We start from the raw sequence: 23,211 nt of genomic DNA, 5'->3' as shown, positions 1-23,211 counted from the left end.
TAGGTCAGTTTAACCCCCCTAGCGGTATTCCCGAGTGTGACTCGGGATGGATTTTCTAGGCAAAAATCATATTCCTGAGTCACACTCGGGTAGCTTTTACCTAAAAAAAAACATTTTACCTTGTTCTGTCGCTGTACCCCGGCATCCTGCTGGTCCCCGCAGGTTCTGGGGACACGTCCTTCCTCCTCGATCTCTAGTTCAGAGACGAGATCTATGGGGTTTCCTGATGACGTCGGTGCGGGCGGGAGGATCAGTGGGAAATTCAAAAAAAATGTATTGGATTCAATACAAAATAGCTGTATTAAGACCAATACAAAGAAATATTCATACTGTACACTTACATTACATGTTTATATTTTTTTTCAAAAAGTTTTTTGTGTTTTGTTATTTAAAGTTTATTAATAAATGTAATACATTTATTAAATATTAGTGAGTTATGCCTAAGAATTATAGCCTACAATGAAAAATAAATTTCCATGCAAAAAAACTTTTGTGTAAATTTAGACTGAACTAGACCGCTAAGGAGGTTAAGTGACACCAATGATCCTTATGGGTATCTGTAAGGGTGAAATTCTTTCCAATGTCCAGCAATGTAAGAAGCATTCTTCCTAGTGACCACCACTCTAACATACTGTGAGCTTTGAATTTAGTAATTATTGCAGGGGTTTCCTAATTCTTTATATTGAGCCCAATGTTCATGCAATGCTTGAGGTGGGAGATAAATGGCAGTCCACCCAAATATAAAATAAATACAGAGGATTTTTTTCCAAGGTTAGAAGGTAATGTTGGCACTGTAATGATTCTTCATAAGCATTACTTCATAGTTGGTGTGCCATGTCCAAAATTATCTCTAAGGAACTAGATCTCTAAGGATTTCTTAGGAATCAGAGGACCATTTTTCATTTCCAAATGAATGATATGAATGTGGAAATGTATAGGGTATCCATTTTGGTATTTATAGATAATGCAGCAGGCATGGTCATTCCAAAATTCTGAAAACAGAACACAGAGTATAGGCTAACGTCCCAGACTGAGAGAGATTGGTGTTAGGAGGTGTAGAATTGTGTTTCTTTTCTATTTCTTACCTATTATTGTTAGGTATATATAATGTGCTGTATTACATGTTATGTATTTATGCAAATATAAGTTTAATGACTTTTAAATTAAGCAAGAATAAAAACAAACACAGTTGTCAGACTACCATTATTCTATGTAACTATTTCTGTGCCAAATTCTATGGGGAAAAAAACTTTAACAGCAGATGTCCATAGTTTAATTGTTAAAAGGAAAATCATACTCTTTTGAGTAGTTTCACTTTTTAAACCCTCTTCAGTCTTCACTTCTGGCTGGGTCTTCCTGATGTTCACAATATTTCAGGCATAGGTCTACACTTTTTGCTTACCTGCCTGTTTGCGAAAGGACGGCTCAATGTACGATGCCAGGTATCATGAATGATGCCTGGCTGCCAGAAATAAATGAACTCACATTCATTTGTATCATTTCATCTTGGCCAATTAGGATGACCAAAGATCCATAACCCAGAAAAGATTTCAACAGGACAAGTACAGGTGGGGGGGGGGGCGCATGTGCGCAGCGGATCGAGATGGTTGTGTGTTGATCCAGCTCCGCGCATCTGGGACACATTGACCTCTCTTGCGTGGTGCAAACGCAAGATACCAACTCCCCACTCACATCAGCGCTTACCAGATCAATCAGTTCATCGGGCAAGACCGCAAAACAGTCTCATCAAACTCCTTGATCTCAACGCGGCCTGTATACCAAAATGGCGCCAGATCCTTCCGGCCATAAGATTTAGGACGCCTCACCGTGGCTTTAGAAGATCGATTTCATAATGTCACTACTGTTTTGGAGGGGCATGAAAAGGATCTTGATGCCACCCAACTAGAGTTGCAGACACTGAGGGATCAATTGGAGGACACAGAAAATCGCGCCAGAAATGCTAATATCAGAATTACAGGTATTCTTGAAAATTTCATAGATTTTATTGGAATTGTCACTGCTTTGCTTGGTGCTTTAGTGCCTGATATTCAACCTGTCTTGAAATGGACAGTACACAGGGCTTTATCTTGCAAACCTACCGATGGCCCTCCTAGAGATGTCATCATTAAATTTCACTATTACCGTACAAAAGAACTGATCCTACAATCTGCACGTACTAAAGATTTTCTTTGATTCTTCCATTCAAGATTCTTCCATTCAAAAGTGGAGGGCCTTAAAACCATACCCACGAATTCTACAAGATCACAACATAAGCTACCGTTGGGGATTTCCATTTAAATTACTTTTTACTTATCTTAACCATCCATACTCAGTGGTTACCGTGGCTGATTTGCGGAAATGTCCTATGGACTTGGCTTTATACCCCATGGATGGTGTTTCTCAACACTCTGGTTCATCTCAAGCAAGGCCTCCCTCTTCTGCTATCCCAGAAGCGTTACCTAAGAAATTCCATTCTCAAGAAGAGTCTCGCTCCAGAGCTTTGGGTCGCCTTCAATCTCAATCCTTCCATAAAAGTGGCAGATGGATGAATTTTGTTCGTTGTTTTTTTTTTATATATATAAATAGCCTTCTTTTTGGCTCCTTTTTCTTTATTGCACAAGTTTGGTTAAGCCATACATTTGTTTTTCTATTTTTTTTATGAGAGACTGTTTGTTTTGGTTGGTAATGATTTTTGTACATTTGAGGTTACTGGCGTGGGACAGTCAATGCCCTATTATTACCTTTGCCTGAGGTGATACATGTTCCCTTTTCATTTTTACTGACCTTTGTTGTACTGTTTTTTTCTTGAAACCAGGGGTCAGTCATGATGCACTGCGGTGCCTCCCCTCACATGGTTTTTCTATGTTTTTCTGTGTATTTGCAGTATTTTGCTGTGTTTTTTTGTCCAGAGTCTGGATGTTACAAGCACAAATAGTTATGATCCCTTAACCTGGAAAGGATCATCTGAACTTGGTGAACTATAGGCCTATATCGCTTCCTAATAATCGCTCGATCTCAAAATTTTTGCCAAAGTATATGCTCTTAGATTAAATGGGTTCCTACCCTCCTTGATCCATAAAGATCAAGTTGGCTTTATACCTGGACGTCAGGCTTCAGATAACATTCGTCCTACTATATTACTCAAATATTTAGCCAAGAGATCTAATCAAAAGCTCATGCTTCCCTGCCACACTCAAGGGGGTACTATGCTACACATCTGGTGGGAGTGCCCGGAAATTCATAGCTTCTGGAATCGGATCATCGATATTTACAATAGAGTGACTGGCTCAAATTTAAGGAACACACCTAAAATATCTCTGCTATCCATGATTCCTGGGTCTATAAAGGCTACTAAAAGAGATGTTCTTCGGCATTTCCTCACAGCGGCTAGGACCGTTATCCCTAGAATGTGGAAACAAACCACAGTACCATCCATGAGAGATCGGCTTTTAGAATTAGAATAGATACAACACATGGAATTACTTGTCGCAGAAGATGAGGACATGATGAAAAAGTACAAGTTGACATGGTCCGCTTGGGACTGATTTAAAGAATCACCCCAATTCAAGACGCTATGGCCATGAGATTAACAGAATGGTTTGGCGTCGAAGAGAGTGGTCCTAGCACTGTTAACCCTCAGATCTGGCGGGTACATGAGTAATTGGCCGGTCAGTATTTCCCTATAACTAATCCTACATCCCCCCTCCTCCAAGGTCTCCCGATCTGTCCTCAAAATGTGGGCCATATGCGCTACCACCTTCACCCCCGATATAGTTAAAGAGAGCAATAATGTGGCTCTCGCAGTTTACTATTTACTGTTACCGTTTGAACGACACCTGTCGGTAAAGTTTACTTGGATTTTCAGTCTTTACTCATTTCTGCCACCAATTTTATAGGCATTCTTTTACTTCCCCTTTTCTCGCCTACGTTTCTCCCATACCCCTCCCAGTACCTTCCCTATAGTCGTGCCCAGCCCCTATTTGCAATAGTATGTGTATGAAAAATTGACACTTATGTTATATTGTTCTTCTGTATTTATGCATACTCCTTTTTTATACGTGTCATTTTTGAGTTTTTATATTGTCCAAACTTAATAAAAAAGATTGAAACAAAAAGTTCATGCTTCCAGCTCTCAATATGAATAAGCCATTTGATTTGATATCTTGGCAGTAATTGCAATCTGTTCTGCATTAGTGGAACTTGGGCAAGGAATTCATCACTGCAATTAATTCTCGTCTCACCGCCTTTTACGGATTCACACATGATTTAAATCTTTTTCTGGGCTTAAGGTTAACCCCTCGAAGTCACTTGCACTGAATGTGTTTTTACCGCTGACTGATTGGGAAGCCCTTCAAACCTATTACCCATATCATTGGGCTAAGGTGCTACCTTATCTAAGTATTCAGATTGTTGCAGATCATGTAGCGTTATAAAAAACTAATTACGTGACGCTGATCAGATCTCTTTCTGGTCTTTTGCAGTCTTGAAATATGCCATATATCTTATGGTTCGGTTGCATACGTGCTCTAAAGATGACTTTTTTTGCCCATTCGGGTTCTTCCAATACTGTTCCCACATAGGACTTCCCAAACTCTCCAGAATAAATCTGCAGTTCATTTGGAGATCGGGGCATCCTCGTATAAATAGTTCTTTTTTGCCTAAACTATTAGGAGGTCTTGGTGTACCCTTTTTATATTTGTATCATAAAGCGTAAAAAAAAGCTCCACTTATTTCTAATTTCCATAAAGACTGTCCTCTATGGCCTTTAGTTGAAAGGACTCTGGCTCAACCTTGTTCTCTAACTAGCTTAATCTGGGGACCCTCCTCAATCAGATTTAAACACATGAGCTCATTCCTGTTTCATATGTTACAGCTCTGGGATTCTGTTAAAACTCTGGCTAAACCTATTAGCGGGTATCACCCGTTGATGGATTTATTTGTTAATCCTCTATTAAAACTGCGTAATATGAATGAACATGATTTCATATGGTCGACTCAAATAAATCTTACCACAGTAGGTTCTTTGGTTTCTGGACTGAGAATTTATTATTTTGCTTGTTTAAAAGAGAAATATGACATCCCTAATTGTGAACTTTTTCATTACTTACAACTATGGCATTTTCTTACTATTTTGTTTGATAGATATCCGGTCCCGTTGACTATGACATGGTTTGAACCTTTATGTAGAGACAAACCTTTCATGGTGGGAGCCATTTCATGTCTTTATGAGTCTTTAGTTACCACATAGTTTGATAAACCTTTACCTTATATATCAGCATGGTAAAGGGAACTCTATTAGTTTTTCAGATGATGATACCTCTAACCTATGGCAAACTATTCCCAAATCCTTGCGGAACGTGGTTGCTTTGGAGAATTCTTATAAGGTCCTTATGAGATGGCACCTCACCCCAGCCAGATTAGCACATGTTGCCCCCTCTCTGTCACTAAATTGTTGCAGAGGATGTACTGTGAGAGGTACAATGGGTCATATTTGGTGGCTTTGTCCTAAAGTAAAGAGATTATGGATAAGAGTTTACCATATGATTTATTCGGTATTTGGAATTAATTTAGCTAAGGACCCACATAACACATTATTTCATGTTCCCTAGCCCAATGTCGACAGCAAATCTTCTGCCCTTATTACTCTTTATGACTACTAAACAGACTATCGCATGCGGATGGAAATCTTTTTTGAAAAACCAAATGCATGGCACAATGGTTAATGAGAAAATTATGGCTATTGTTAATGACACCCATGACAGGTTTTTGGCAATCTGGCAAACCTTGGCTGAAATACTACTTAACTTCTCCTAGAACTTTATCTCTTCTTCGTATTTAATATTTTTCTACTTATTAGTGACTTAACAGGACATTTCCCTTTTCTTTCCCTTTTCTCTCTTTTCCTCCCTCTAAACCATGTGTACTTGTTTTTTATTATTAATAGTTTTAGTGTTTCTTTTCTTATATTTTTTTTTTTTTGTTTTTTTTTTTTTTTTTTTTTTTTTTTTTTTGAAAGCCGATGCTGTGGATTTAACAGTGTTTAGAGCTTACTTGTATTGTATAGAAATGTAAACTTTGTTTTATTATCTTATCATTATTTTATACACATTGGCATTGTTTGTATGTGTTTACATGTTATTATATTTAATAAAAACCTTTGCACCAGTACAAGCACAGGTGAGTTTTTTTTATCCAATGTGGCAGGTAATTTCATTATATTACAGAAAGACATGTGGTGGACCTGCCTGATCGCATTTTTAACTTTAGTTCCACTTTATTCTGGTGTCCCAGCTTATTTCTGTGTCATACAACCTCATTTTACTTCAAAACATAAAAATATAGGAGCTTGACAGAAAACAGAAATCAGGAGACAAAAGATCTTTATTACCAGCAACACCAGCATTTTATGCAAAACACAATATCTAATCGTTGCTAATATTAGTCATTTAAAAAGTGCCGTTATCTTCCATGGCGCTGTACAAAGGAACAAACATGGGTGCATAAAAATAAAGGAACCAAGGAGTAATACAATGTACATCAAATCATACAGCAATTACAAACAAACGAAAGGGAGGGGATCCAAGCCATACACAAAATGCCAACATAAATAGTTTTTTGGTGTGTTTAATTCTTACAGAATACTTGATTCCTTGCTATAAAAATGAATAACACTTACAAAATGCATACATATCAATTAAGAAAAATGTCACCCTTACTGCTATGTAATTTGAAAGGGTTAGTTACCTAAAAGTGCACACAAAAGTGCAAAAATAAAATTTGCTTTTTAAACTTTTGAAAGCTCTAAAAGAAAGGAAGATTTTAAGCTTAAGAACTGTGCAAATTTTTAAGTTATGTAAGCCATAATGACCCGATTCCTGAGAACAGATGTCAGAATCTATGTTTTCAGCAATGGAGGCTATGAATTTAATGTTCTCTTAGATGAAGCACCACAAGTGTCTGTTCTGTAAATAAATTTGGATCTTCAGATGATATGATTATGCAAGTTTATTAAGTCTACACTATTGTACATGGCCAGCCTCCAAAGGAAAATCAGGAGATCTGTTTTATTTTAGGTGGAACACACAAAACGGTGGCACCTGTAGTCTTAGCAGCTGATTCAGTAAATTGGTCTGTAGATACTCAGCTTTCTTACAATGTTCACATTTGTGTTCAGTGTACACATGTTTTCCTGTGTATATGGACATTTGGACTATAATGCCTAGAAGCACCTTCAATAATAATGTAAACCTAATTATTTCATAGTTACCTTCAGTTCCAAATATATGTCCTTTCTAATTGGATCTAATGTATAGTCGTCTGTCTTCCAAGTCTTCCCAAGCCGGGTTTTCTTGTCCAACATCCGTACCTGACCTGATAAATGTTATTTTAGATAAATAGACAAACAAGTACTTTTAAATCTTATGGAAATTTTTCCAGAAGTGTCAGATTTTATCTACAAATGAGTATGGGGGTTCAATTCAGTATTATTACCTATAGTTTGGAATAGAATGTCCAGCGAGCTCATAAAGATTAAATTGATATTTGAGAACAAACATATTGCTTCCCTGTGTTTTACGGAACTGCTTCCCATACTTATTTTTCTGGTGTTACTAAAAGCCAATTTGGTGAAGTTTAATTATTATTATTTATTAATATACAGTATTTATATAACACCATCATATTATGCTGTGCTGTACAAAGTCCATAGTCATGTCAGTAGCTGTCCCTAGTTCACAATCTATTGTCTCTACCATAGTATTTAATACAGTCTAAGGTTAATTTGGGGAAAGCCAATTAACCTAACTGCATGTTTTTCGATTGTGCAAGGAGGCGCATGCAAACATAAGGGGAACCTGCAAACTCCATGCAGATAGTGTCCTGGCCAAGATTCGATCCTGGTACTCAGCGCTGCAATAGGATAAAGTCAACTTTCTACTTAAGCCAAAATTATAGGTTGTGTTTATTACTGAGATGATTTATTGCAAAGGCAATAGATTTATAAAATGAAATGCCGGGTGAACTTTCCTTGTATTATATGGGTACAGGTACACGCTAATCTCAGCAATTATTTATACCTTTTTAGTAAAAGAACATTTTAATTATAGGGTGCTTATTGCTAACAGTTAGGAACAATATTGCATAAAGGACAGGAGAGCTTTCACAAAATTGTTTACCAGCAGCAAGTAAAAACATATGCAGGGGTATTATAAGGACAAACATAGGGAGTAAATTGCAGGATCAAGGACTTTTTTTCAGAAATTTCCTGCTAATACTACACATTTATTAGGCTCAATAAACAGAAGTTCTAACAAGCCCTGCACAACATTTCAGCTCTCGTTCTTGTTTGTTACTGGGTTGAAGGCTGCTACATCAACATGGTGATATTCTATATTCTCTATATATCAAGCATGGCTTTTCAGACCTTGCCTGTTCCTGGTCTATTGTTTGTATGCAGCCTGGACCGACCTTTGGCCTGTCACCCCGACTCCACTTGTGTTTTGCCCTTGTTGTACTTTGTTTCGGGGACAGATATTCTGTGTATGGCCTCTGTTCTGTATTCTGAATTTGTCTCTGTTGGTACTGCTTCATCTGTGGGCTTCTGGCTTACTGGCAGCTCATTAGCAGACACCATCCCTTGCGCAGTAAGTCCGGGGGGCAACTGAGTGCTTGCTATAGGTGTAGAGTGTGGTGTTAGATTGGGGGATTGGTGTCTGGTGAGGACTGGTGCTGACCAGTGAATCATATAACCGTTTTCCTGACAAAGTCAGTATAGACCTAGTAAAGTATGAAACTACTGCTCTTTAATTATTTTCTTCATAGGCACCAATTAGAACGAATTACTGGACAAAATTCAAAGAGCCCTTCAGAACCTTTCTATTCACGCGTTTCACAAAAAGGTTTCCATGCTATACCTTGACTCTTGCAGAACTATATAACAATACTGGCAACAATACTGGCATAGTACTGGTTATATTATAAAATAGATGGTTCCCAAAATTTGACACCCAAGCAAATACAATTAGATTTTTCTTTTTAGAAAATCACATGCTGAAGCCTCGCATTAAGCATAGAAACAGCTTGTGAAAAGCAAGATGTTTACAGTGTAGGAGAAGGCCCACATGCTACTGGACAGCACCAGAACACTGAGCTTAAAAAATAATTTGCAAAAATAGTTTACAACCGTCTATATTGTAGGTGTAGCAATAACATAGTATCTCTTAGGTCTCATAATGAAGAAGGGATCTGCAGTAAGGTCCAAGTCTTCCTTTTTTACTCCTGGTGGAGGGGTGAATGAAAACTTCTGTAGCATTCCTGTGAAGAACATGAAAAGCTCCATCCTAGCCAGAGTCTCACCAGCGCACACTCTGCGTCCTGTGTGTAAAAACAAAATGGTTATCAGAGCAAAGTTGGGCTTAAAGTGAACAAAATAACACTTAAAAAAGTGTGTATCCCAGTCAATGTGTTGTTGGTGCAGCATTTGCATCCATTGCTGTTGTATAGCTAGGGGTAGAAGCTTCGTTACACTGGTTCAAATTAACTTTAACAAATTATTTTTCTGTATACTGACCACAACTTGTCATATTCCTATCCTAGTAGTATCAATAAAGCCCTTATTCTTTGAAGCCACTGCTTCATAATTTCATGGGGTACATTGGACTCAATGTGTTATTAGTATGGGAACTTTCACTAACTTTTTTTTACTGAACAGTAGACCTGTTAGCTTATGAGATATTGCTACCCTGTCATATATGATGCTTTATATTTTCATGCAAGCTAGAAACAATGATACATATATACAGACAAATAATAATAACTAATTTGTCTGTCCAGAATATGCACATCTGTTTTCAAATAATTTCTTATAGAAACGGCCACCTGATTTATTATGGTAAGCAACTATGAAATATATACCGTGAATAATACCACAATTGTAACAAGTAATATTAAAATAATATAATCACTATCTGATTTATGTTTCCAGTGAACATATGTGTTTGAAAACCTAGGGATGCTTTGACCTAGCAGTCCCCCATTAATTTGTACAACTGAATGTATAATGTAAGTAAACACTTTCTAACTAATATTGAAGCCTTATTATATTTAACTTTGTTCATGTAGGAGTATGCATGTGTACACACATATATATATATATAAGTCGCCCTTTCTGTGTCAATATGTATATATGTGATAATAGTTTTTTTTTTTCATTCAGACATACTTTTTATCTCAGTCCCCTGAGGAAGCCAAGAGGCGAAACGCATTGGAACCCTGAGATAAATACCCTGACATTTTGGTTTACTGTTCAAACTATCTATATGTACAGTCTGTTTAACAGTTGATCTATATTGGAAATAGAATTTAAGCATTGTGTGAATAAATTTTATTTTTCTAACAGAATTGCCAGTATAAGCCTGCTTTCTCACTCACTGTGCTTTATATTTAGACTTACTAAGGCTTGGCAACTGTTAACTTGAATTATTTAAGGAGTCCCTTTTGGTAGAATCCATCTCCCCCTTTCACTTCACTATGCATAGTGGGAGTTGTAACCAAAAGCAATCTGAAATGCAGAGTAGCCAAATTGGAAATAACTGAATACACTGAACTCTTCATTCATTCTTCTTGTGTTCATTGGCACCGGGTTTGGGACTTGCAGCATTGCTATACCACAGTCTATATCGGTGTTCACAACCCTTTTAACATGGGGGACCCTTTAAAATAACTTTCAGGTCTTCAGGGAAACTCTGCTATAATTACTTTATCCACAGCTAACAGTACATTGGTGTGGTGGTCCATTGGAAGAATGTCTATACCAGTGCTGGCCATAGGGAAGTCACCCTTGTCACCCTTACAGAGAGCCATATAGATCATTGGTGTCACTTAAACTGACCTAAGAGATAAACTGCTCATTGCTAAAGGAACTCCTGGCAACCTCTGAAGGAACCATAGGGCTCCACGGAACACTGGTTGAGAAACATTGGACTAGGTGACGGCACAGGTAAGCATATAGGTGCAGCTAAGCTTCCCACACACAGCAGAAATAAGACATCTCACTCTCTAAACTCTACAACTTGCATCCAAAATGCAACAATGACCAGATTGTTACTCATAGGTGGTAGAACACTAGATATAACCCATATTTATGTTCAATAAATGCATCTGAAACATTTATGATTGTCACTTTGTCATGGTCTGGACTGGAATATGTAGCAAAGTTAGCAATGACTGTAATACAGGTAAAACATTTTAAAATATGATCCAGACAGAACAATGGCATGGTGACAATGGTGTACTTTTATAAGGAGCACAGTACATTACTATTAGGTTCTCATGTAATCCTTGATAATCATAGTCATGAGTCACTATTTTATTCACTTACCTTTGGAGAAAGCAAAGAATTCATCTCTCTTCAGAAATTTCCCATTAGCATCAAGGAAATGATTGGGGTTAAATCCTCTGGGGTCCTCCCATTTGGTTTCATCGTACAGAACTGATGAGAAAAGAGGAACTACTATGGTTCCCTATAAAATATAAACAGATAGGAATAAAATTCTAGAGACCTATAATTCCAGTTTTCCATTACCAACTAGGATGCAGGACCAAAAACAAATTCCAAAACTAGTAAAAGTAGCATATAAAGTACAACATTGCCACAATACATTTTTACGTTTTTCTGCTACTTTATTTTTTTAAACAGATATTTTTTATAATCATTATTTATTCATAGGAAATCTGTAATTTACAAACAAAATATTTATGATATGGTATTTCCATGCATTGTAGATTGGTGGCCTTTTTTAATACCATCTATCAATGATATAGAGAAAGTAAGGTATTACAGTTAGATATCCTCTCAAAAGAGATTAATTAACGCTCTCCAAGACTGGAGAAGATAGACTATCATGGGAGAACCTGGGTGATCCATCAAACCTAGAATGGATTTGGTCAACGACTGAGCGCATTTGCCAAATATTAGAAAATTATTTTATGAAATCCATTCCAGGTTTTTTTGGAACAACCAGGTTTTGCTATGATAGTCTATTTTCTCCAGTCTTGGACAGCTATAATAAATCAGCCCCATGGTATGATAACAGCATGTCACAACTAGCTCTTTACATGGATGAGGCAGGGAGGCCAAGAAAGTCTTAATGTTGCAAAGAACATAAATATGCTGTCAGCTATAACCTAAGAATGTAACTAAAAATAATTTTAGTAAAAGATAATGGGAAATCATAGGTGAGTTCCTTAGGAAAAAAGAAGGAGCAAAGAAGGGAAACAAGAATACAGGAAAGCTTGGAAGTATTAAAATTAAATTAAATACAATTTTAGTATTAAATTAAAATATTAAAGTAAAAAATTAAAAAGTATTAAATTAAAAATAAAATGTAGGCATGTGAATGGGGTGAACACAGAAGGGAAAGTTCTGCCATGCTACAAAAAGAAAACAAAGTATCAAATGCAATTCCATGTGTTGATAAGGAAGAAAACTGAGGTACGATCGATACACAATCCAGGCTGACCAAGTATAGAAAAGCATTATTGTCTGAAACTCATCTCCTATCTATCCAATGTGCTTGACTTCTAGAATCCATTCCAAGAAAGAAGGGGCCTCAGTAGAACACCAAAAATGTGCAATAATAGCTCTGGCGACTGTCAAGAAATGTCTTAAATGGCCTTTTTTGGAAGCTTTAATGGAGCAGGGTCAGGGACAGAGAATTAGTAAAAGTTATGTTAGTAAGGAAACAATAGCTGGCCAATACAGAACCACATTCTTTATTTTCAAAAGGGTCTCATTCCCAGCATTTATGAAAAATGAAACATCTGTGTGTGCATCCTCTCCAGCAACCACAGCCATGAACTTATCTCTCTTGTGTAACATTTAAAACAATGTGGGCAATGCTTTTGCTCCTTACTGCTTAAAGGATAAAAACTGAACCATTTGATCCATTGTAATTTTTTTTTGCAAGCAGTATTAAGCAACAAATATGTTTGCAGATAACAAATTTGTCTAAATATTCCTATAACATTCTTCATGTCCTCTTAAAAAGAAATAACTTCTTACCTTAGGTATGGTGTAGCCTCTAAAGCTGACATCTGTGGGTGTAGAATGCGGCAGGTACTGAAGGATGTTACCAAAACGTTGAACTTCATGCATTACTGCCAGGCAGTATGGTAACACCTTGTGGTCTTCCCACTTTGGAGGGCGCTCCAGCCCAATCACATTTTCAATTTCATCATGAACTTTTTCTTAGATAATAAAAACATTGAGATATTAGTTTGAAACTATTAAAACGTTTTTATATTTTAAAGGTTAGCTTTTACTAAAATGTAGTTGTTATCTTTAGCAGCGATCTCCAACCTGTGGTCTGCAAGAAAATGTTGGTGGTCCGCGGCTCTGGCCGGAGCACCCTCCAACGGGGTCACGAGAAGGACCCCGCTTGGGGGGGCGCACTGACCAGAGCTGTGGACCATGTCTCCCGTATGCATCACAGGCTTAGGGGGGTGGGCAGGTTGTGTCTCTGGAGTGGGTGGGTTCTGGCATCATGATTTCACTCTTCCCCTTTGAGTGACACAGGGCTTCCCGCGCATGCGCAGTCTGGGGCCTGTATTTAGTGGTCTGTGAGGGTTGGGGACCACTGCTCTTTAGGTAGTCAAGGAGTACTCGACTGAGTAATTTTTACTAGAGTTCGTAAAATAGACAAAAGGTTTATAAATTCTGTAACTGTTGGATTTGGACTGTTGAACAATGCAATTGGATGAGAAGACGTAATGCATTCATTTAAACTTTCTGAGATGAGAAATGTGGGTATGTTGCAGTACAATATTTGTATGAAATAAGCATACTCCTGACAACCCCACCCCTCAATTATCCAGTTATATGGAGCAAGTAAATATTACATAAAAATAATTGGCTAAACTCCCAAATTCTTTTATTCACCACCATGTTTCCTTTATATTTTAAAATGGCTTTTTAACCTCCCTAGAGGTATCCCCGAGTGTGACTCGGGGTAGAAAAAAGTTGCTAAAAGTGGTAACCCCGAGTCACACACGGGGTAGGTAAACCTATGGGAAGGTTAGTAAATACAACGCTTACCTGATCGGCCTGCGTCCCGCCCCGTCCAGCGCCGCGATCTATGTCTTCTTTCTTCTTCCTGCTTCTGCATTCGATGAGTCATTGGGGAGTTCCCGGTGACGTTGGTGCGTGTGTACGTCCCGGTCAGGCGGGGCGGGAAATTCAAAATCCATTTGTATTGCATTCAATACAAATTAACTGTATTGAATGCAATACATTGGATTTTTATGTGTAAAAGCAGTACATCGTTTTCAAGAACATTTATTTTACAGTATATATAATAGTATGAGTATAATATGTATTTTTTTTTTTTAATTAAAATTAAATTTTTTTTAAAATTTATAGATTTTTTAATTTATTCAATGTATTATTTTTAAATGATTTTGTGTTTCAAACTTTATTATACTCATACTATTATATTATACTGTAAAATAAATTTTCATGAAAAACAATGTACCGCTTTTAGACATATAAAACTGGAAAGAAATGAACCGCTAGGGAGGTTAAAATACCAAATGCTAGTGGTCAGAAAATTAGGCTGGGTTCAATATAACATTTTTGGTAGTTAAATAATGCACAGGCTGCTCTTTTTGTGCATGTCCAATCTGAGTATGAAAAAAAGAAGCCAATTTTGTGCATGCAGCGCTTTTTCTTTTTTTTTTTTTTTTTTTTTTTTTTACATTTATGGGAAGGTGTGCCGCCTGATCATCTCATCATACAGCACTGGGAAGAAGAAGGAAGACCGAAATGCAGGGACTTACTGGACTAGGATCCCAGAGGGATCAACCACTTTCCACCTATAAAGGTAGGTGTTTTTATTTTTCCACTGAAAGTTCCACTTTAAGTCCTAAGGAATAATTTCCATAAAGTAGAACCATTATTATCCAATAAATAGCTTGATAAAATCCTTACTTTGTACATCAGGATATTTCATCATGAGCAGGATGGCCCACTTTAACGTAGAGGAGGTTGTCTCTGTACCACCAACCATGAGATCAAATGTGGAAGCCAACAAGTTTTTCTCTGTAAAGATCTTTTCAGTAGTCTCAGTTGCCTTTTCCTTTTGGGCAAATATGAACATCACTTTCATTTTTTTGGTAAACATTTTAAATACTTCTATCAATGAATATCTTTTTATACTATTCCCCATGATCCCATGTAAGCAGATTCTATTTGCAATCTTATGTACCAATGGAATCATGGAATATAAACAATATTTTTCTGAATGATCAAGAATATGCATGCATATATGCATAGGTATAGTAAGATTTTATATAATATTGATCATAACCATCACATGTGTGTAAAAAGGAATTCTAGGAATCTTGTTTCAAAAAAATTAGTAAGTGGACAGAATGCAGAATCAGGCTAGAATTAAAATCAAAGGTTGGATCACCCAGGTTATCCCATGATAGTCTATATTCTCCCGTTTCTGCAAGCCTTAACAAATCAGGCCCGCTGTATAGACATTAAACATTGTCATATTCTTAATTAGAGTATCAAAATTGATTCTGTATTTGTAAAGGATAACACTTACCCTTTCCTGTTTTTGTAGGAAGGCTTCACTGTAAGTCCTAAAGGAATCTTCAGTTTTAGCTTCTTGTGCTTCTTTAAACATCTCATGCAAGACTTCATTAAGCTCATTAACTCTTTTGACTACCAGGCCAGGAGTTTTGAAGAAATATTTTATTATTGGGAACACATTGTAGTACTGTATAATAAATAATAATAAAAATACATTTAAGTTAAAATGCACTCAGTGATTACAATGCACTTACAATGTATAGGCAGTGTGTTGGCATGTGTCTAGGGCAGGATCATTTAAATCAGAGTCTCCCAACCAAGGTTCAATGTAACCCTCCAGAGGTTGCAAGGGGTTTCTTAAAGCATGAGCAATTTGAGCCTCCCAGGTCAGCTTAACATCCCTGGCGGTATGATTAATGAGGAATTTTAAATGTAAAAGCGGTACAAAAAATCCTCATTATTTAAAATTTCCCACCTACCTGCCTGACGATTCCGCCTTCCAGCCTGAGACTCATGAGCAGATGCCTCGTGTCCCCATTGTTCACATGCCAGGGACGCACATGCTGGCCGGGCATCCCCAGGTTGCACAGATGCCCAGCTGACATGGGCAGAGAAAGAAGGTGCCGAACAATCCTGGAGGACACCGGGGTAAGCTTCCTAAACTCCCTGGCAATTGATTTAGATAGATTTTCGATACCAAAAGCAGTAAGCCACACTCGGGAATACCACCAGGGAGGTTATAGGACATGAATTATATTTTTGGCTATCTTTATGGATGACGTTCTTCCCACTGCCCAGCAATGTAAGAGGCGTTTTCCTACTGAATACCACAATAATGTATTGTGAGCTTTGGATATATTATATGCAGGATATAAATATATATAATGGTAGCTGCATTTCTTTCTATTTGTGGGGGGTCCTTTGTTTTACCTGTTGATTCTGCTATTAAAACATATATGCCTTAGGCTGTTTATTCCTGGTTTGGACACCAGATGGAATTACAAAAAAACGCAGCAGGTATAACTTAAGCAGCTGTGGAAAGAACATTGCCTATTTAATTACTGAATATTTTACCATACCTTGGCTTCGGGTTGTCCAGTGAGTTTAACAACATCATCAATTATACCAATCATTTTCTTATAGTTTGGGTTATCATAATCAAAACGTCTCCCAAATAAAATACTGAAGGTTATATTGGGGGTAGCATTATAGAACACCTTTTCGTTAAAAGGTTTACCTATAGGGTAAAAGAAATAATAATTGTTAAAGGGCAATGCTTTTACTGTGGGCTCTTTTTATAAAACATGGATTCTGACACACCCTTTAACATTCCCTGGTGGGAATCAATTACTGCCATTGAAACACATGGACCTGGAGGATTTTCTTGAGGGAATGTTAGAGGGAATGTCTGATTCCCGTTTTTTTAAATAGAACCCTAAATGTATACCAATTTATTTTAAATGTTACTTGTACAGTGATGATAGAAAAACTATGTCTTAGTACAGTGGTCGCCAACCTACGGACCACTAAATGCACAGACTCAGGACCACGCATGCGCTGGGAGCCGTGTGTCACTCAAAGGGCAAGAAACTTACCCCAGGATGACATTATGAGGCCAGCTCTGAGCCTGCGATGGGAGAGAGTGGGCAGGTTGTGTCTCTGAACCTAAGCCTACGAACCCTACGGGTGATGTGGTCTGCGTCTCTGGCCGTTGAGCCCCCACAGCGGGGTCCTTCTCCTGACCCTGCTGGGGGGTGCACCAGACAGAGCTGCGGACCACTGGTGGTCCTTGGATAATCGGTAGGCAGCCGCTGGCTTAGTACACAGGAGCAGATCTGCTGACAATTTTGTGTTTCCCCAAATGATCTGACTAATCTTGTAGTTGGTATTCGATTGGAAGCCTTGAAACCACACACTGTAATTTGGTATGCCCTTACAATAATATTTTTGAGATAAAAGGTAACAACAATTTCAATAAAATTCAAATGATTGTGCATGCAAGACATGATTTATGTCCTTTGGATTGATATTTACCAACAAGTCCTATATATCCATGTCCAATCAAAAACCCAAAGCTTGGCTGCCTATGACTGGACACTGATTTCCTTTTGGATTCATTATAATTTTATCAGCCTATGTGTACTATGCCTTAGTTATGGACATAACAACCCTTGCAGACAATAAATATTTAGGCTTGCTTCATCATTTAAATTTGCCTAATGAATGAAGACAATCAAAGGCACTGAGTAGCTTTAGGTGTGATATATTATTAACCAATATACCAGTCTTATACAGGGAGGCCCCATAACATAATATACACAAAGTATAATGGGTTTTCATAGGAGAGACTTTTTCTCACAGATGCTGTGAAGCTTGGCTTAGCAGTTTGCCTTATATTAAACCTAATAATATATTTAATACAATATAATATTAAAATAGGTTAATAATATTATATAAACATATAATATATTAAATCAATCAAACTCCTACCTAAAATGAAAGGTTTCTTTATCCCCACCACTTAGATTCTAAGCTCTTCTGGGCAGGTTCCTCTTCTCTTTCTGTGTCGCTGACTGTATCTAAATCCATTTGCAATCCCTATTTATTGTACATTGCTGTGTAATATGTTGGTGCTATATAAATATTGTTTTTTACTATTAGATAACCAATTATGATATAAAATTAACTCTATGACTCACCATTATGCGACCCAATCAATGCATTTAGGTACTGCAATTCATTAATAATCCTTTCTTCAATTGGTCTTTTTCCCATCCCAAGATCTCGTAAAATAGACAGAGTGAATCTTCGAGTAATTTTCCATGTTTCCCCATTTGAGAAAATTACTCCTTCAAGAAAAAAAATGAAGATATTATATATGCAGACAGTAAAATCAATTTATAGAGGAGTCTGAAGGCCAAAAAATATGATAATGACTCATCAATTGGCAATTACCATGTGACTCAGATTACACTGGGATTTTACCATCATAATTTTAATTATTTTATTAAAAATGTTAATGTACGTAAGTATTGCGAAATTGAATCCATGTTTATTGCAAATGTTAAAATATAATATGTTATCCTATTCAATGTTTTAAACTTTAAAATGCATAGGTGTAGGAATTCCACTATTGATTACATAATAATTGAATTCGACAGATTACTTCATGCATCTTTAGGTATAGAATTTTTTTTTGTAATGATGTTTCAGTGCCACAATGTTATATGCCATAATGTTATATGCATTATCATCAAGCAATACATTATCTGATGAAGCTGATAATTTGATCCACAAAACGGATTGGAATCTTCATGGGGCAATATTTTATATTGTTATTTTGAAGAATTCCAGCATCTATGTATTATACTTTAAAATGATAAATAAGACAATAGTTTCTGAGTATTTATCAACTAGGGTTTTATGGAGAAAAAGGGTTCCTCCAGAGGTTGCTGGGTGTTCTTCCTACTGACTACCACACTAATATACTGTGAGCTTTGAATATAGCTTCCATGATAGCCTGAAAGTTATTACAGGGGTTCTCCCATGTTCAAAAGGCAAAGAAAGGCTCCAATATACTATACTACATTTCCTATACAATTATGCAAGCCAAGGGTCCCAACATTTCACTTGCTGCATGTTTTTTAAGTAAGTAGGGAGGAAAAGATATGTATTACAATTCTATGAATTTAATCTTTCAATCTATGTCACTATTGACACCAGAATCACAGTCCTATTACCTGCATTGGAAAAACAAGTCAGAAATATACTCTGTCACAAGTTTGTCATTTTGTAAGTTGCATTATATGCCTGATCAATTACATCTTGCAACATTCATAGTTAATGTTTAAATATTCACTCTACCATGGTTTTTTTGAAAGTCATCAGCAATGGGCATCGGGGCACGATCTCCAAAATCATAGTTTGCTTTAACCAAGGCCTCTTGATTGGCTTCATAACCAATCAGAACCACAGCTTTAGCCCTGCCGAAGTGGAATGTGAAGAATGTTCCATATGTTTTTGCCAGCTAGGAAGGGGTAAAAAAACAGACCTATTAGTAGTATAAAGACATGCTAAAGAGAGAAGGTTAAACATGGGAATTTACCAGTTTTGTGTATAAACAGAACATTCATACAAAGTCTTAGGAATACAAAATATATATTTAAGTAGTATGGTAAGTACATCAAGCACACCTGGAATGAATTTCTTCAAAGTTTTGAATCCTGGACCAGATATGTTCCAGGTTTGCTGGATCACCCAACTTCACTAATGAAAGTGTATTCTTTCCAGCCTTTGGAGAGCTTTATTAAATCAGGGCCTTTAGGTCTGTGGTTCTAGGTGTGGTCTATAAAGGTAAAAATGTATCAGTTGCCTATTTGCCCCCATCCTCTGAATCATCCTTGTGATTTTAAGGCTGGATAGAGAAGTGATAAAACATGAGAGCTACATAAGATTGTAAAAAGGAGACCAAGCAAGCAAGTCTTAAGCTGCGTACACACTGCCAATTTTTGTCGTTGGAAAGGATCTTTCACGATCCTTTCCAACGACAAGGGAGTGCACGATGCATGAACGGTGCTGTACATACAGCACCGTTTATGCTCTATGGAGAGGGGAGGGGGAGAGCGACGGAGCGGCACCCTGCTGCGCGCTCTCCCCTTCACTTTCATTACGATCGGCTGTCGTCCATCGTCTGTGGATACGGCAGGTCGGTCGTCCGGACGATGGACGACACCGACTGTACACACGGCAGATTGGTCTAAAGCTACGTACACACGTCAGATTTTTATCGCCCGATAATCGGCATCGGCCAATTATCGGGCGATAAAAATCTGACGTGTGTACGTAGCTTTAGACCAATGTTTCTCAATCAGGGTTCCTCTAGAGGATGCTTAACTTAAACTTGAAATAAAGCGGAAGACATCAGTGGTCAGACTTGCCGGGCAGCAAGCTTAAGACCAGTCTGCAGTGAATCGATCTAATTTGGAAGAGTGCTACCAGCTATTAGAACAAGCCATTAGGTTTTTTTTTCCTCCTGTTGCATTGTTAGCAAAACAAAATGAGGAGATAAATTACAATAAACTGATCTGGTTCAACAATGCTGTTTGCTCATTTTTTTTTTTTTTTTATTCCAAGCTGTTCGGTGTATGGATGAATAAAAAGAATAATAAAATATGGTAATAACTGAACAAGTTTAAAACTTGCATAGACAAATGATGGTTAAACAAATTAAATTGTTTCCAAAATCATTATTGAAAAGATAGAAGGAAATCTAAAAAAACAAACAAATAAAACCCTTAAAATAGCTACTGATACCAAATGCAGGTTGATATTGAAAAATCCTGCAACCTTCGGACCTGAGGAATAGTGTGGGTGTTCAGGTTGTCCTTATATTCGACCTGAATATGGCTGTTCGAATTCAGATGGACCCGACCCCAAAAAATCGAGAATCGGCAGATAAAAAAAATGTAAAAAAATGTGTTAAAATACCTAATGTTTTTACAGGTTATCCTACAATGACATAATATCTCCTACTCTGTAACACACTTTCCAGCACAGTAATAATATGATATATTTGTTACATTTTTCTTTTATCCACTGCGAGAAAAATGTAACATAATGTATCATATTACTGTGCTGGAAATACTTATATTAGAGCACTAAAGGTTTTGAATGGGGAGACTTCCAGCCAATCAGAGACCTCTAGTGCCGGGCATCTTCTCAATGATTGCAGCTATGGCTGCAATCGTTGAGAAGAGTGTGCGATCCCTGGGGCACTAGAGGTTAATTAACCTCTAGTGCCCAGGGGATCGTGGTGGAACTGCAGAGTTCAACACATACAACTAGTAAAGGGCTGCAAGATCAATCTGACTGCTTTTGCAGCCCTTAATAGTCCCTAAAAATAACCCAAATTCTCCCACCATTGACTTCAATGGTGTTTGAATTCGGCATTCGATCACCCGAACAATATCCCACGATTCGATCGAACACTGCTGAGGAGTGCTGGATTTTCGAAAATTCAAGATTTTTTAAGGTTTTACTGTATTTGTTGCATATATTAAAATGAAATAACACTAAATTAAAAGCAAATTAAATTCTAATGTTCACCAACTAAATAAAAGAGGTTTACAGAATTTTAGTTCAACTAAACAAAATGGTGCCTCAGAATTTTAATCATTACTGTACTCTCGAAAAGAAGCTAAATAGCAGATCGGCTGTCAGGATGATTATCTTCATGACTGAAAGTAACAGCATCCTCAGCAACAGGAACAGCTTCAATTTGTGGAGGAAAAGCAAAACCTAACAGCTGATTCTGGAGTACAGCACTATTAAAACATAAACGGCGCCTCCAGAAAACAGTGGAAATTCGAAAATGTGCTTCAAAATCATGCAGGAAAACTGAAGGATCCGGATAATCCATGGCCGGATTTTTGAATGTCAACCTGTGTATCTTTTTTTTTTTTTCAGAAAATGAAGAAAATAAAAACAAAGATAGGACTACGTTTTGATCCAATCAAATTTCAGGTAAATCAGAAAATTTGTTTTCCTTGCTCCTGATTTTATTGAACAGTTGCATTCTACTTTATGTATTTTTGTATATATATATATATATATATATATATATCATGTTTTTATAATTGTTTAATTAATAAAGAATGTAAAATAAATAAATAATGCTAACCTTTGGACTCTATTTTTCAATGACAGACCATAGATATGCATTTTCTAATATAAGAAACCCTTCAACTGTTTAACTTTCTCACATCCCCCATGAACTTATATATGACCCTTAAATCTTTTATTTGAAACTTACCTCCATAAAAGTGTAATCCTGCCTTTTAATATCCAGAATGTGCATATTCCCAATGAGAGGGAGAGGTCTGGGTCCTGGAGGGAAGTGGTATTTATTTTTTTTAGTCTGGTCCATTAGAATTTTGACGCACATCATAACCAGGATACATATTAAGGAAAGCGTCACTGGTTCTGGTAGGATTGCCATGGTTGGTGTCTTTACTGGTGTCAAAGCTTGACTTTTATAGTTTTAACAAACTCAATGTCTATCCTATTTCTAGAGCCTAACTCCTCCCAATTCAAACAACTTTTCTTCACTGCAATAGTTATTTGATATGCTGTCCAAAATTCAGTATGCTGGTAAATAGTGAGTGAAGAAATATTCAGCCTCAATAAGTTTGGCAAACACACAAGTTACATTTAAAGAAGAAACCTTGTCCTTTCTTTAAATTACTCCATATCAGAATATTTGAATCATTACATACTTTTAACATTAATGGTTTGTAGAACTTTTACTGACCTTTGCTTGTTTTTACAAAGTGCAACTGCCCAGGAATTTAAAATTTGTCTTAACAAGTCGAAACCGATAATCTTTCTATAAAGTCCTTTCTGCATGTAATTATTAATCACTAATATGATTGGTAATTTGGTATATTGTGTCGTTTAGACCCTTTCGTTAACCTTTTGTTATTATAATGATAATTAATTTCTGTTGCATCACTGCTTTTGTGATTTGAAACCTTTTTTGAACTCGTTAGGGACAGTTACCTCCAAACTTTTTGTCCCTGCCAAAAAAGTGCTAGGTCATGGGAAAAATGTAAAACCAT

The 23,211-nt window shown here is 36.9% G+C and overlaps 1 protein-coding gene across 1 annotated transcript; it reads right to left on the bottom strand.

Moving 5' to 3' along the window:
* Positions 1-6,363: 6,363 nt before the first annotated feature.
* Positions 6,364-22,647, bottom strand: LOC140335231 (cytochrome P450 2W1-like). Its single transcript, XM_072417707.1, has 9 exons — positions 22,407-22,647; positions 19,460-19,622; positions 18,295-18,444; positions 16,675-16,832; positions 15,609-15,782; positions 14,984-15,131; positions 13,061-13,245; positions 11,378-11,519; positions 6,364-9,372 (listed from the first exon to the last, which is right to left on the bottom strand). The coding sequence occupies exons 1-9, from the start codon at positions 22,590-22,592 to the stop codon at positions 9,185-9,187; spliced, it is 1,494 nt and encodes a 497-aa protein (XP_072273808.1). The 5' UTR covers positions 22,593-22,647; the 3' UTR covers positions 6,364-9,184.
* Between the last annotated feature and the right edge of the window lie 564 nt (positions 22,648-23,211).

The sequence above is a fragment of the Pyxicephalus adspersus genome, chromosome 7 (genome assembly GCF_032062135.1).
Source record: "Pyxicephalus adspersus chromosome 7, UCB_Pads_2.0, whole genome shotgun sequence".
NCBI classification, from domain to species: domain Eukaryota; kingdom Metazoa; phylum Chordata; class Amphibia; order Anura; family Pyxicephalidae; genus Pyxicephalus; species Pyxicephalus adspersus.
This window is presented reverse-complemented; position numbering and strand designations above follow the sequence as displayed.

Excerpts from the sequence above, each read along its gene's own strand:
- LOC140335231 (XM_072417707.1), bottom strand. The coding sequence starts at position 22,592 with ATGGCAATCCTACCAGAACCAGTGACGCTTTCCTTAATATGTATCCTG. Across the intron at positions 19,623-22,406 it reads AGGATTACACTTTTATGGAG|CTGGCAAAAACATATGGAAC; the intron begins GTAAGTTTCAAA and ends ACCCCTTCCTAG. Across the intron at positions 16,833-18,294 it reads ATTGATTGGGTCGCATAATG|GTAAACCTTTTAACGAAAAG; the intron begins GTGAGTCATAGA and ends TTTACCCTATAG.